Here is a 17,178-nt window from a genome sequence, read left to right on the forward strand (position 1 = left end):
AGGGAGGTTACCTTATCAATAGCACAAATTTCCAGAGGCAAATAACTCCCATGTCCTGAAGCCCTGATGTCCCCTTCCCCACCATAAACTGGAGGAGACTGAGGTAGAAGGGAATGTGAATGACAGCAGGGTCATAATGCCCCACTAAGAATCTCCCAACTATCTTAATGTTAATGCCTGACCTAAAAACGACATTGATCAAGCCATAAGGGCAAGGACTCCCCCCGGCACCTTGTAGGCCCACCTTAGCACGTGAGAGCTCTGTCGAAATCTCCCATCCCTTCACCACCTCCCCCCAACCACAAGGTATATAACACGCCTACCCTCACAACTCGGGGCAGCCGCATCTCCGCCTGCCCATGGGTCCTGTCCCCGTGCTTTAATAAACCACCATTTTGCACCAAAGATGTCTCAAGAATTCTTTCTTGGTCATCGGCTCTGGACCTCAGCCCACCGAACCTCACCTAGGTTCTAGAACTTCATCAACTTGATTTTCAAAGCAGTGGAAAATAAAACTGCTTATGAAAACCCTATTGTGGGTTAGTGTTAAATCTAAAAGATCAATTGTACATAAACCTAACTTTTTCTAATATAAGATCAGGGAAGACTGGATTGACATTTATATTGGAAATTCAGATATTATAAATTTACTTTATACCTGTCAAAAAAGTGGACTTTTGAGGAATGAATTGAAATTAAACTTTTTCTATCCCTTAATCTTTTAATTTATCCTTTAATTACTTGGCTCAGTTAACTGCCTGTGGACTTTTAAAACATAGGATCACCATGGGAATTTAAGCCTTAAACCACAAGTCAGAATGAATTTGAACAACTGAATCGTTTATAACTAACAAAAATGTGAATGCTTTAACATGCGTTATTATTGAGACTTTCTCATAATACATATCTTTTGATATTTCCCAAATTTCTTCAGGCTATAACAATATTCAAAAATTGACAAAGTGGCTTAGTAAATAAGTTATACTACCATGTTGAGCGCATTAAAGGAAGTGACTATAACATCATTTACAGATATTCATAGAGGAAATAATTATATGGCATGAACTATAGCTAACTATATCCTCAAAGTGGCCCCGAAGAAGACATGGTTTTAAGATAAAAAACAGCTTTTAGATCTTTTTGACTAGAAATTAGACTTACCAAGAGAATCTTACCTGACTATATGTGGAAAATACCACTCACTGGTTCCTTACATAATTTAACAGATTTTTTTCAGGACTTACTATGTGCTAGGCAATTAACTCTTGAGAGAGAGTGTGTATGTGTGTAGAGAGAGAGAGAACATGAAAGAAATCTTCACAAATATAGTATTTAATATATAATTTAATTCAGTCATTGAACAATTTTATGATAGGGCCTATTACTACCCAGATTTCATACACAGAAACTGATGCAAAATCAGATTAAGAAAGTAATTTGCCTAAAGTCATTTAGCTAGTAAGGAGTGGTTTCAAATTTCAAAACCAGGCTCCTAGCCGAAGAGCCTGGCTTGCAACTACCATGTTTTGCTTCCCCCTACCTCCCACCTCAGCAGAAAGTTGTGTCTGCAACCTGCACACACATCTCCTGTCCCCGCCCACCGGCCCCGCCTGCCTGCCTCCGAAAAGGCTCTAATATCAGCCACAGCAAGCTGAATGAAAGGGGAAAACACTTCACTTAATACAGTTATTTCCTGTCTTTTCTTCTCCTACCTCCTTGACACAGTTGTTTTCCACAGAACTTAGAGGAAGAGAAGAGGAACCCTAGAGCTAATAGAAAACAAGTCAGGTTTGTTGCTCTCAAAAATTTGGCTTTCACAGGGATATGAACACATTTACATTTGTATAAGAGTCAAATTGTGTAGCTGTGCTTCTGTGGAACCAAACCTCATGCGGAGTCTTTCCAGGTTGTGCCATGAGTAGTGAAATGTGGGTGGAATTTTTCTGCCCATTGATGCTAAACAGTATACAAAAGTCTCATACACAAACAGTGATTTTTCTGGAAGAGCAGCTTATTATACCACAGCATCTGTCACCTCAGTGACTGTTGGGTTGATTCAGCTGATGGGCCACCCTCTTTCTTCCTCAGCTCCAGGTGAATGTCTCCAAAGCTCTGCACTCATCCAGAGCCAATCTTCCCAAATAGAAAGAGCTGTTTGTGGGTCAAGTGTGTGTAAGTGATTTTGTTCTGCTCCTGGGACATCAGAAAAGCCCTGGTGGTTCACAGACTACACAGTGTGCGCTTGCTTTTGTATATGAAAAGTTACGTATCCTAGTGAAAATACTGGTGTTGGCATATGAGAAAAGGAGTGGCTCAGAGAAAAAGTGAAATATGTAAGAACAAAAGTGATAAAAGAAATAAGAAAACCTAAGTGGTTAGAAACAACCACAAGAGACTACTGCTTGTTAAGTGCTGTGTTTTATTTATAAATAGAATTTACCAATTTATCTAAATAAGAAACCCTTCATTTTCTGAATAAAAATTGTATGATTATCCTTTTTAGATCCAGTTCAGATCTGTCAGGCTTCATTTTAGACTTGATCTTTAATGTGAGAATTACCTCCAAGAAGATTTGCATTTGATTTTTAGTATTTCAGAGTAAGGCAAATGAACAGTACATACAGATGGATCATAGACTCTCATTCCCTACCCCATAATGAAATGAATAGAAAAAGCAGAAAAAAATTAAAATCAAATCAAATCACAAAAAGAGTCAAACAAAGGAAGGGATACAAGGGGCAACCAAAGAAAAACAGAAGATTCATTGAGGTTGAGGTTACAACTGGGTGCTACCTCTATCCACCCACTCTCCTCCCCACCCAATAGGCACATCAAACCAGTAACAGGAAAAGGAGAGTCATCTAAAGTACAAGTCTCACCAATACCACAACAATTTGGAGAAAAGGAGATGAACAGGAAGTAGGAAGAAAATATTTGAAATATTTTTAAAACCCCTAAGTACCCACTGTAAGATCCTGGCAGAGGTAACCAAATTACAAACCTACAGGTGTCCCCATAGGGACAGAATACACTTGAAACCAGGTGTAATGAAGTTTAATGTAACAAGAAGACTAGAGAGTCCAGGTCCTCCAACAAAGGAGGATGAACTCCCCATTCCTTCCTCTATCCCCCCATGCTTCTAAGCTGGCAAGACATGAAAACAATGCAATAACCAACCCACCAATAATAGCTCCAAAGATAAGACTGACACATCTCAGGCGAACAGCACTTTAGGGAAACTGTCATATCACTATATTAAAAAAGACGGAGCATATGAGCAAAGTAGCCCACAGTAAATATAAACAGGGAAGATACAAAGAATAGGCAGCAACTAGCTATGCAGACAAACAAACTACAATCTAAGAATTCATAGCATGCAAAGGATGATTAAATAAAAGATCAATCTGGTAGAAAACAGATCAAGATCAGAAAATTTCCTATGAGTGCTTTGGTTACAAGAGAAGTAATGAAAATGACATTTTAAAAAAAATGTAACACTGTGAGGAGCCAGTCCAACATGGTGGTATAGAAGACCCTGAACTCACTCCTCCCACAGACATACTGAGTCTAATCCTACTTACAGAGCAATTCTTCCTGAAGAGGAACTCAAGGCTGAACGAATGGCTCTTGCACAATAAATGAGAGAGGGAACACACAGGGAAGGGTAAGAGATGGAGACACGGTAATGAAGGGAACCCCATCCCCAGTGTGGCAACCTGAAGTGGAGAGTGTGCGCATGTGTATACTCCCTCACCCTGAGACACAAAGAAAAAATAGCAGTTTAAAGGGAAATCAAATGATAAGTGAAGGAAATTTATTTACTAACCATAGAGCACCTACCAAATGCTAAGAAACTACTAGAAATCACTCCAGGATTGGAAGCACTGGTAAGTGTCATTAGTATGTTCCCCCTGCTCCTTGATAGCACAGACAAAAAAAGCAGGATCCAGGTACTGTAGTTGACCTGATGAGGCTGTCCTGACAAGCCCCAGGCCCCTAGCTTAGAAACATTCCAGCCATTTCCCTAAGACAAACCCCCAGCATGTTGCATCCTGTGCCAGTCCCACTCCTGGGTACAGAAGGAATGCACCTTAACATAAGAAAGACCCATACATGGGAAATACAAAGCTAACATTATACTCAATCATGAAAAGCTGAAGGCTTTTCCTCTAAAATCAGGAACAAGATAAGGTTACTCACTTTTATCACTTTCATAGGACTTCCTTGTTTTATTCAACATATTCAACATTGAAAGTCCTAGCTAGAGCAATTAGGATAGAAAAAGGAAAAAAAGGCATCCAAATTGGAAAGGAAGAAGTAAAATGGTCACTATTTACAGATGGCATGATACTGTGTACAGAAAAACAGAGACTCCACCAAAAAGCTGTAAGAACTAACAAACGAATTCAGTAAAGTCACAGGATACAAACAGAATTAACATACAGAAATCAGTTGCATTTCTATACACTAGTAATAAGGTATTAAAAAAAGAGAAATCAAGAAAACAATCCCATTTACGACTGCATCAAAAAGAATACAATATCTAGAAATAAATTTAAGGAGGTGAAAGACCTATACTCTGAAAACTACAAGATAGTGATATAAGAAATAGAAACAACAAAAATAAAGATACAATGTGCTCCTAGACTAGAAGAAAAAATATTGTTTAAATGTCCATTCTACCCAAAGCAATCAAAAGATTCAATGCAAATTCCATCAAAATACCAGTGGCATATTTTATAAATCTAGACCAAAGAATCTTAAAATTTGTATGGAACCACAAGAGCCCAGTCTCTTCAATAAATGGTGTTGGGAAAACTGACAGCTACATACAGAAGAATGAAACTGTATCACTATCTTACACCATTTATAAAAATAAATTCAAAATAGATTAAAGACTTGAATGTCTTTAAACACCGAAAACCATAAAACTCCTAGAAGAAACCATAGGCAGTAAAATCTATGACATTGGTCTAAGCAATATATATTATTAAATATTTTTGGACTAGTATTCTCAGGCAAGAGTAGCAAAAGCTAAAATAAACAAATGGGATTATAGCAAACTAGTAAGCTTTTGCACAGCAAAGGAAACCATCAACAAAAAGGAAAGGTAACCTACTGAATGGGAGAAGACTATTTGCAAATTATATAGCAAGTCATGAGTTCATGTTCAAAATACAACTCAGTATCAAAAAACAATGTAATCAAAAATTGGGCAGTGGACCTAAATAGACATTTTTCCAAAGAAGACATACAGATGGCCAACAGGCACATTAAAATGTGCTCTATAAAATCATAATCGTCACGTAAATGCAAACCAAAACCACAACCTCACCCCTGTCAGAAAAGCTATTATCAAAAAGGCAAAAAAATAACCAGTGTTAGTGAGGATGTGAAAAAAAAAGGGAAACCTTGTACACTGTTGATAGGAATGTCAATCAGTACAATTACTATGGAAAACAATATGGAAGTTCCTCAAAAAATTAAAAATAAGACTACCTCACAATCCAGCAATTCGATTTCTGGACTATTTGAATAAAATGAAAATATCAATTCAAAGAGACACCTGCATCCCTATGTTCATGGCATATTATTTACAATAGTCAGGATATAGAAACAACCTGAGTGTCCATCAATATATGAATGGATAAAGATGAGATACACACACACACACACACACACACATACACATACATACAGAGATACACACACCAGAATATTATTCAGCCATAAAAAGAGAATGAAATCTTGCCATTTGTAACAACCTGGATTGACCTAGAAGATATGCTGAGTGAAATAAGTCAGACTGAGAGAAAAAAATATCATATGATTTCACTTATATGTGGAATCTAAAGATTTTATTTATTTATTTGACAGAGAGAAATCACAAGTAGATGGAGAGACAGGCAGAGAGAGAGAGAGGGAAGCAGGCTCCCTGCTGAGCAGAGAGCCCAATATGGGACTCGATCCCAGGACCCTGAGATCATGACCTGAGCCGAAGGCAGCGGCTTAATGAATCTAAGCACAAAAAAACAAAACAAACAAGCGTATAAAACAGAACAGAAGAGTTTTATAAATACAGGAAACAAACTCTTGGTTACTAGAGTGCTAAGGAGTTGGGGATGAGCAAACAGTTAAAGGGGATTGAGAGCTACAAGCTTCCAGTTATAAAATAAATAAGTGATGGGGATGTAATATACTGCACAGGGGATGTAGTCAATAATACTGTAATAACTGTGTGTGGTGATAGATGGTAAGCAGACTTTCCATGGGGATTATTTCATAATGTATAAACCCAAACCCATTAATCACTCTTACATACTCCTGAAATTAATAAGATATCATATGTCAATTATAATTCAATAAAAAATTAATTAAGAATAGTAAAACTAATCTTAAAGATCAAACAATAGCATGTCAGACATCAAAAAAAAATTTTTTTTTCAATAGTCACCTATTCCTGGGTTGAATTCTGTACCAGAAAAAAACAAGTATAATGAACACCATTGAGACAAATTTTAAAAATTCGATATGTACTGTGGATTAGAGAATCACATTATATCAAAATTAAAATTCCTGATTTTGATAATTATATTATGGTCCTTAAGAGAATGTCCTTGTTACTGGGTAATACACATTGGAGTATTTCTTTGATCAAGTGTCATAATCTTTATAACTTTCTCTCAAATGCTTACAAGAAAGGACAGTGTGTGTGTGTTTGTGTGTGTGTGCATAGCTAAGCAGGGCAAAAGACAGATACTAGGTAATGAACTGGATAAAGAGCATACAGGAGTATATAAGAGTTTGTATTTTCTTGCATTTTTGCAAATTTTCTATAAATTTAAAATTTATCAAAGTAAAAATTTACCAAAAAAATCAAAGCAATTAAAAAAAATCAAAGCAATACCTTTAGAGTTAATTTAGTAAATCAACCCATTATTTGTTAAATCAATTAATAAAGAATATTCTATAATTATAGCTGAAAATTAAACTTCCAACATAGAACACGAGCTTAAGATAAAGTAATAAATGCAAAGGAAAATAAAAACTGGTTAAAATAGTTGAAGAAAATATAAATAAATACATTGTACAAAGAAGATCCAACATTGACAAAATAGATTTGTCAGCAGGAGAAAGCCAAAAGGAACAGAAAAGCAATTCAAACACACAACAGCAGAAAATTTCTCTGAAAATAAGAAGCAGCTTATTCTACAGAAAGAAAAAGAGCCCTGGGCTTTAAGAAATGCTCAATTATCGATATTGAAACACATTCCTGGTCCAGTTATTGAATTTCAAAGATAAAGAAAAAAATTCTTCAAACATCTAGTCTGGAAAGAAGCTGTCACATGGAAGAGAGAGAGTGAAGAAAGAAATCAGGGTAACCTGAGACTACGTCATAACAGAATTCAGACCCAGAAAACAAAGAATCAGTATGTACAAGGTTTACAAGTAAAATGACCCAAGGAACTGACCCTCCACTGATATGCCATTGAAATATAAAGGAAGCACATTCTCAAACATGAAAGAACTTGAGTGGCAGAGCTACCATGAGCCCTACTTGGGAGGAAAACTACTTGACAATTAAATTTAACCAAACAAAAGTTAAAAAAAAAAAAAAAAAAAAAAACCTGTGCTAAACTAACTAGCATCAATAATCAGGGACAGAAGACAGTGGAGAAATGTCTATTAGGTGCAGAGGAAAAAAGTTGTGATTCTCTAAGTTAATCTAGATAACTTGCCAATTGACCAAAAAGTTGAAACAGGCATTCTGAAGAATTCCACAATCAGATCTTCTAGAGATGAATCAAAATAAAAGGTCAGAATTGGAAAGTCATAATAAAAATGCTAGTACTGATCATTTAATCTAATATGAATTTTCACTAAGAAAAAGAAAAAGGAAACCTTAAAAAATGGAAAATAATAAAATTAAAATAGCAATACATTCTATTATAAATATAATATATAAATATATATATGTATATATAATTTTTATATAAAATACAGTTATAACCACGTGTGGTTTTTAAAAAAAAAAAGAACAGGGGCACCGGGTGGTGCAGGCAGTTGAAACTCCTACATTTGGTTTCTGCTCAGGTCCCTATCTCAGGGACCTGAGATCAAGCCCCACCTTGTGTTTATCAGCTTAGCAGGAGTCTGCTCAAGTTTCTCTCTCCCTCTTCCCTTCCCTTGTGTGTGCATTCTCTCTCTCTCTCTCTCTCTCAAATAAATGGATAAATCTTTAAAAAAAAAAAAAAAGAACTGATTCCTCTTATTATACAGATTTAATTGTTATTGTCTAAAACTAAGTCATATATAGTTATAAATGGCCTTCATAGCTTAATGTTTCCTTTTTCCTTTTTCCTTAATTTTTAAAGGGATATTTATAAGAAGCTATGGGATATACTATATAAAATTGCCAATATCCCACTGTTTCTTGGGTACAAAATGACAGTTTCATATATTTCAACTTCATATATTTGTAATAAAAAAATACTTCTCAGAAATGTACGATTTCCTTTAGTTTCATTTGAATTTTTCTTTTGTGAAACAGAGTAAATACAAAATTATTTATAAACTTGTAAAGCATAAATATATTTTTATAAAATCTTTACTGTCTTTCCTTCAATCTATTCATCCTTGTATGTATTTTTACATGTATATTCATGATTTAAACAGATATTTTAAATGGTGCTCATCAAATAGTATGGTTGTTTTTGGAAGAATAAGATTTTGTGGGGATTTTGGCTTCATTTTTAGTATTTTTTTGTAATTCTTTCAAGGATATGGTTATGATTTGCTAGACTGCAGACACTGAGGTTTAGGAAGGAGAATGCACAAGTATAAATTCCCCTTAAACTGGTCCGCCAACTAGCATTGACATCAATTGGGTACTTGTCAGATGTGCAGAATCCCAGTGCAACCCCAGAATCTGCATTGTAACAAGATCCCCAGGGCATTTATATACACACTGAAATTTGAAAAATACTGCTTTATAAGATCTAACAGCTCCAATCCCAACAAAGGTGTTGGGCAGTGGCTTTCAGGAAGCTACAGAGATTAACCACTCAGTGGGGTTTGTAGAAAGGAGAAAAAAATTACTTTGTTGTCCACATGAAGTTCCTTATGCTATATTTTGACTGTGTATTACATAAGCGAAGGGGACACCTCTAGTGTGGGCATCCATATGTTTTATAACATTCTCAGGGTGATGTCATGGGACACCCAAGGAAACAAATACAAAGGTTGGTGGTTGAATAAGGGAGAGGGAAAGCCTTGTTTCCTTGGAGTGTGATAGGAGGAATCAAGCAGAAGACAGAGTTAACATTGTCTATAGGGGAAAAAAATAGCATTACCTGCAAGATTTCTCAGGACATTTAATTCTTTTTCCAAACTGTCTAAGGTTTGCTGATCAGCAGTGCCATCTAAGAATGGCTCGGTATGGTGAGTAGTATCAATATATTCAATTTCTGAAATTTCAGAAGCGGCTCTAGACAATGGTCGAGCAGCTGCACTTCTTGACCGAGGATGGGAGGAGACAGGGCAGCTGGAGCTTTTTTTAACAGAGTTGGAAAGGGATAAATTTGCTGTTGAAGGTCTCTGGGATATCTGGCCTAAAATGAAAAATAAAAAATTTTTATATCAACTTTTTAAAAAATTCTGAATGAATGCTTAAAGGTATAAAATACCAGCCCCCTAAATCTAGAACAGTTAAGGTCATACAACAGAGTTTAAGAGAAAGTGTACTTTAAATTATCATGCATTCTGGTTTACCACAATGTTTTTTTTTTTTTTTGATGAATTAAGCAGAAATTTTATTTCCAAGCTCATCAAAGATTTTTACAAACACAAAATATCCTTTTAAAAGTGTTTCAAATTAAATAAAAGGCACATCATCAAAATAAAACACTTGTGACATGAAGAATTTATGTAGGTTGTAGTATTTTCACATGATTTTGTTTTTACTCATTTGTAATGTTCGAAAGAACACATTTTTTTAAAGACATGAAATAATGTAGGTTTTTTTTTTTTGTTTTAAGTATAACTACAACTATAAAGTAGAGGAACTTAAGAAAACAAAAACCAAATCTGCTTCATACACTGGATGGGGCAATCTAATACAAAACACAACAGGAATCTTTCCAAACAAGTTTGCTAAGAAACAGCTCCTATGTTTAGTGTTACAAATCAAAGAATCTTCTCATTTAGAAAAATCAAGACAGCATTTGATTAACAAAGTCTACTATTCCCCCAGTTTTATACTTGCTTGTCTTCATTTAGAAACTGTAAATTCAGGAGAAAAGATCAAGTTTTGTTATGGTATAAAAATCTTAGGAACAACGAATTACAAATATTCAATTTTTTAACAAACAAAAATGTTTGCCTTCCCAAAATGTAAACGTCCAATAAATAAAACAAACAATATTCCAGGAATAGAAACACCAGTAATTTGCTTATGGAAGAGGTGTATTTGGTGGTAACATTTTTGTTTGTCTTAAATATAAAAGCACTTTACCAAAAGAGTCTGGCCATTATTATCTAAAGTTTTCCCCCTCACCCAGTTTCCTTATCTGAGTAGAAACTCATCAATTTCTATAAAATTTTGGCTATAGGACCAGGCCAATGTTTTAATCCCAAATTACTTTCCCTATGTCATAAAGAACACTTGTGAGTTATTTTTCCCCTTTCTTTTCTACATTCAGAAAAATACAAGCTAATTTTAACTAAAGCAAGAAATCTGTAAACCAAGTTAATTCCAGAACAATTCAGTATCTAATCTTCTTTTTTTCCAATATCCAATCTTATAATCTGTTCCCTAAACATCCCAAACTATGTCATGTTTCTTAAATTCTAGGATGATACCACACTGTGCCTTGTAAGAGAAAAAAAAACCATAGAATAGACATGGGACCACTTCCCTGTGAATTTTATTTGATGGTGTGTAACATTCTTCTATTAAGACAGATATGGAGACAAAATAATAGTATGTGAAATCTTCTAGAAAAACACGGGCTTTAAAGAAATTGAGATTCTATTTCTAATTTTCCGAAATATGAGTTCACTTTCTGCTGCTGTAGATGGCACTTTAGTGGAAAATTTCTAGAAACACAGATCTAACTTGGGTTATTACTTTGTTCCACTATGGCAGTCACAACTTTGTTTTGACTTCATTTAGTTGGTTTCTTTAACATTTGTGTTTCTTTCATAGCAGGAAAAAAGATCCCTTCAAATCTTACACTAACATAAAATAACTATTTCTCTCTCTTTCTCTTTCTACATATATCCATCTATCTATTGATAGATACATATATCTATCTTTTGGTACTACTCACAAAATTCTTTAATGAAGGTCAAGGGAATATTCAAAGTACAAATTTAGAAATTCAGAGTGTAGGTATTTTATATGTACTAAATCACTGCTCTTATTTAGATTAATATTTTCATATTAAATATAAATACTTTATAAGATAACCTTGTATCCCCTTAATGAGAATTGGCTTTGTGTAAAATGTTGGATTATTTAAAGAAGCACTACTGTCAATATCATGAACATCATTATTTAAATGAACATACGCCATTATAACATTATGCCCACTCAATTCGAAGGAAAATGTAAGATTCAGAAGAACAACTACAGGTAGTTTTCATGCATCAAACATTTAAAAACTACTGGGTTTGTCTATTTTTAAAACTTAAAAATATACTTTAAATGTAGCTAGTACTCCAAGAAGCATCCTAATGTAGTACGTAATTATTTAAGCAATTAAAACTGACTAAGGTAAGTCCCAAAGGGCACCAATTTTAATGAACATCTCAGAAATCAATTTTGAAAACATTTTTTGTCGGAATTAAATTATGAATAAATTAAAATAATATTCTGACCTTTTTGTCTATGGGCACAGAGATAATTATGAAGAAAAATTATTGACAAAAATGTGTCTATGTTTGAGGACATACAAGTGCAAATATCCTTATGGATTACTTTAAAGGCTAGAATTTGGAAATAATTTCCCCTTTTACCTTTAATACACAGGAGTACATCATATATAAAATAAACAAATACATAAGAATACATGACACACAAAAAAGCAACCTTGCCATTCCTACATAGCAAAGCCAGAGCAAGAAGAGCTAATGTGGAAATGTGAGTATAACAATAACTCAACTATATGAATTGAAAGTTCTGCATCTACGGAGAAAATGATACCCTTCTATTTGTATTGCGCTCTGTCCCAGTCAAGTAAAATTCAGAGGAATGCAGAACTCTGACGAAAATAAAACAAGTGGAAGCTGTTATGAGGAAGAACCGGACTTCTGCCCAACACAGGCAAATATGAGTCGAGAAAAATTTAGCATAATATGGATGTCCTTCAGAAGATTCAGAAGAGCACAAACACTTGCCAAACTGTTGTGACAACATCTGGTTGCCACAGTATTAGAAGTTAACTGATCCCAGTTGAGAAAACAAGTACACTGAGGGTGGGACATGCATGCAGCAAACAGACCATCTTTTTGTGGAAAATATGTTTAAAGACTAATATAAAGTCCCCCAAACATAGAAAGAGACAGCAGAAGCTTCAATCTGGTCCTTGATTTTATTTATTTATTTTGTTTATTTAGATGAGAATATTGTTCTCTGTACAGGCTTATGAATGTAGAAGCTTATTGATGTCACCGCTGGGGTTAAAATTTGAAGCACCGTTAAGACTGACACTAATGAAAAGTGCCATGATTGAAGGGAGTGCTCTATAATTTTTTTTTTTAAAGTTCAGCCTGTAGATTAGGAACATAAGAAGTTCTTTTTAGCATAACTTGTGCCATTGCTGGCAATGTAATCTTACAAAATTATAGATTACCAGTGACCACAGTTATACTCTGAAAATAACTTAAAAAACTCTCCTTGGTATTAGCTAAAGAAAATGTGCTCCATGACTATGGAGACTAATGAGACTATGCTTGCTATTGGTAAGATAAAAGAGAAGGGCACTTTGGACTATATTAATGGGCATAAGAATACTGACAAGAATATAAAAGTCTGAATCACTCAGTGAATGGTATTTAGTACAATAACTGTTATTGCCAGTCTAAATAAAAGCATTAGAACTGGATGAAATATCAATAGAGCAACATGCTTTTTGTGTAGTGTCTCAATAACAAATAACATCTGATAAAAGAAGCCACTATTTTATTTCTGAATAAAGGTTGTAAAACATCATTGCCTTTTGACATTCTTGTTCTTCTGTGTAAATTACTAAGCATTTATACTTTAAAACATAAAAATGTATATTCTAAGAGTTCTTGACACATAGATGGACGTTTATTTAGCAGTATGGGTTAGTAGAAAGAAGGCTAAAATGGGAAGCACTTGTCCGTTCTCACTGAATTAGAAATCATCTTGTGACCTAAGGCATGCAAATATATTTCAACCTACAAAAGTTAGGAGTAACTTAGGAGTTGGGACAGAATATCTCAAATCCTCTCCAACTCTGAGAGCCTATGAATTAATACCCAATTCGATTAAATTATAAAATCTTTTGTCATATCCTAAAATTGTCAGGCACTGTGTCAGGTTCAGGGTGCTCAAAAGTGAATGAGACATTGCCTCTACCCTCAAGCTGTACTCCAGACTAACACACGGTCTTGCTCTCCTGCTTCCCTCCTTCAGACACGGCTGCTAAGTGCTGACAATATGCCAGGCTGTGTTCCATCACTGAGGACGCAACAAAGAAAAGGACAGGCTAGGTCCTTGCTTTCTTTCCAACCAAGCTTAGGATGAGCAGAAAATAAATAAGTAAAATAATTTCATCTATTACTAGTAAACAAGTAAACAAGTACAATAATTACATCTATTATTTGAAACTATTATTAGTTTCTAGGAGAAGGACAAAAGAAGGTAAGTGTGATGGGGGTCTCAAGAGGCTGGCATTAGTTAAGGTGGTTTCAGGAGGCTTCTCTAAGGAAGCAACGTCTGGGCTGAGATAGAAAAATGGAAAAGAAACGATCATTTGAAAAACGGTGTGAAGAGTGAGAAAGAGGCTACAGACCATTCCAGGTTAGATGGAAGAGCAAATTCTAAAGCTAAGGAGCAAGACAGAGAGTGGCCTCTATGAAAACAAAAAGAAGCCAGCCAGTGTAGCTGCACTGTGAGAGGACACTGTTAGCAGAGTTGGGCAAGGCCAGCTCAGTACTGCTGTGTGATGTGTGGTAAGAGATGTCCTGGGTTTGTTTTTTTCCTGTCTTCTCTAAGAAGCTATAAAATGCTTTTAAGGGGACAAGATGGCGGGGGAGTAGGAGGAGGCGCCTTTTCAGCCGGTACCCCAAAGTGAGCTGATTATCTAGCAAAGAACTCCGATCACCCATGAAATCAGCTTGAGATCAGAATTAAACACGTCTAGATCTCTACAGGGGCAGAAGACGCCAGCAGGCAGGTAAAGCGGAGTGGGAACGGTGGACTGATATCGGAAGATAAACAAAAGGGGGAGGGAGCCACCAGAGGCGACCGGTTGGAAAGTAATATCCCAATACCAGTGAGAGTGCCCTGCGCCTGGGGTCCAGCATTAACTTGGAGACTGGTTGAAAGCACTCCAAAAGAGCAAAGGATCACAGGGCGGGGGGGGATTGTGGGAATCGGGGCGGCTAGGGACAGGGACTTAAGTCCCCGGTCCCAGGACAGCCTCCCCGGTGCTGAGGCAGAGAGAGTGGGGCAGAGAAACCAGCTCCTGGTCCCTAAGCCACCAGCACGCCTGAGAATGCGTGGGTTCTAGTTCCTGTGAGGGGATGGGAGCTGCGCCGGTCGGCAGAACGCACGCTAGCCCTACCACAAAGCTTGAGATATGCGCGCACATCCCTCATGCTCCCCTGAGTTACAAAGGCCCGGCCAGCGCTCTTTGACCCGCGCCATTGTTTCAAAGCCTAAGCTGCGCGCCCAAAACTCTTCCCCTGACAGAGGTGCGCAAAAGCCCAGCCTGCGGCTTATGGACCAGCGCCCCGTTCTCAGTGCCCGAGAGGCGCGCCCGACCCAAAGCCGCCTCTGAAAAGAGGTGCGCGCAAGCCGGGCACTCCCAGCCCGGGCCGGCGGCAAAATCTCAGTGTGCGATCGCTGCTTGGAACCTCTCTGGCGGTTGGGAGCTCCCAGACAGCCGCCACTGCCTTGGCTTTGGGTACAAGCAAAAGATCCTGCACCCCCAGGGTCTGCAACTTGGAACCTGCTCTGCCAGCGGCCAAGGGGGAACTTATTCAGGCTCTGCACCCAGACTGAGGCTTCTCTCTGAGAGGGAGATCAGGGTGCAATTTGTTTTCCTCTAAAACTACAAAAACCATCAAAGGTGGTCAAGGTGAGAGAAAAAAAAAAGTGAACAAGCATAAAACCCGCCAGAGAACAAAAGCCTGAAAAAAACCAGTTTCCTCAGAGCCCACCCCCTTGAGGGGGGCGGGAGGACTCAACTCAGGAAACATCATTGACTGACAACCCACGTGGCAGGCCCCTCCCCCAGAAAACAAACCGAGAAAGAAAAAAAAAAAAAAAAAGGACTACTAGAGAACAACCACTACTTCATAGGAAAACTTGTATTGTTCACTCATTCCCACTATTCCAGTTCATTTTTTTTTTTTACACATAGGTAATTTTTTTAACCTATTTACCATCACAGCGAGTTGTACAGTACATCAAATTCCATAATACCTTTCTAACCTGAACTTTTTGATACATACACCTATGTTTTTCTTTTGCATTTTTATTTTTTGAATTCCTTTTTTAAAATTTTAGTTTAGTTTAGTCTAGTTTATTCCTTTTTATTTTTATCCTCTAATATTCATATAGAGTTAAACTTCAAAGTAATCCCCTTTCCCCAATCAATACTACCCCTATAGGTAAACCAATTTTTAATCCCCTTTATCTTAGGAAAGTTGAGTCCTTTAACAAAGATCTCAAGATACATCCAGGAAGAATCAAAACAACCTTACTCGCACACACTGAGAATTTATAAGAACTTTCCCATCTTCTTCCACCAGTGTTTCTGTGTTTTTTGTGTTTGTCCTGATAGCATATAAATTTTACACTTGTGGTTCTTTTTGATGAGGTTCTTTCTTTATTTGCATATATATTTTTTTTTCTCTTGTTATATACTTGTATCAGTCTTTTTATCTCTTTTTGTTTGTCTACTTCATAAATCTTACCTTGGGGCCCATCTGGGATGAACCTTCTTTTTCATCTTCCCTTTCTTTCCTGTCTCTCTCTCTCTCTTTTTTTCCTTCTTTTCTTTTTTTTACTTTTTCTTTTTCTTTTCTTTTGTCTCTCGTTTGGGTGGGGAATCCTGATTGCTCAGAAGTGTTCCAGGGTGCACCCTGACTGCACCAGAGTTGATACATCCAGCTACATCTGTTCAGTCATCTCCCACCAAAATGACTAGGAGGAGGAATGCCCAACAGAAGAACAATACAGAGGATGGACCTTCTGCAACAGAGCTAACGACTATCAACATAGACAATATGTCAGAAAGAGAATTCAGGCTAACAATTATCCAGGCAATAGCTAGGTTGGAGAAAGCCATGGATGACCAAACAGAATTGATTAGGGCTGAACTGAAAGCGACCAGACAGGATGTTCACAATGTTAGGGCGGAGCTTAAAGCTACCAGGGAGGAGGTTCACAATGCTCTCAATGAGTTCCAATCTAATCTAAACTCTCTCAAAGCTATGGCAATTGAGACAGAAGATAGAATTAGTGATCTGGAAGACAAACAGAGAGAAAGGATCAGGAGGAAGCCTGGAACAAACAGCTTAGAAACCATGAAAACAGAATCAGGGAAATAACTGATGCCATGAAGCGCTCCAACATCAGAATTATTGGAATCCCTGAAGGGGAGGAGAAAGAAAGAAGTCTAGAAGATATAGTGGAACAAGTCCTTCATGAAAATTTTCCCAATCTCACGAATGGAACCAGTGTTCATGTAGTAGAGGCTGAACGGTCTCCATCCAAGATTATACATTCCAAAAAAACATCACGACACCTGATAGTCAAATTGAGGAATTATAATTGTAGGTATAATCTCTTGAAAGCCGCCAGGGCAAAGAGGCTCCTTACTTACAGAGGGAAGCCCATCAGAATAACATCAGACCTGTCCACAGAGACCTGGCAAGCCAGAAGAGGCTGGCAAGGTATATTCAGGGCACTAAATGAGA

At 36.8% G+C, this 17,178-nt stretch overlaps 1 protein-coding gene across 2 annotated transcripts in view; it reads right to left on the reverse strand.

The window, feature by feature from the left end:
• The window catches only part of ZBBX (zinc finger B-box domain containing), a 124,186-nt gene that overhangs the window by 4,633 nt on the left and 102,375 nt on the right, over positions 1-17,178 (reverse strand). For both annotated transcript variants that reach the window (XM_044255099.1, XM_044255098.1), the window contains exon 17: positions 9,354-9,611. In XM_044255099.1, the coding sequence (XP_044111034.1) occupies positions 9,354-9,611 (258 nt within the window). The remainder of the gene's footprint in view (positions 1-9,353; positions 9,612-17,178) is intronic.

Source organism: Neovison vison, chromosome 6 (assembly GCF_020171115.1).
Source record: "Neovison vison isolate M4711 chromosome 6, ASM_NN_V1, whole genome shotgun sequence".
In the NCBI taxonomy this organism is placed as follows: Eukaryota; Metazoa; Chordata; class Mammalia; order Carnivora; family Mustelidae; genus Neogale; species Neogale vison.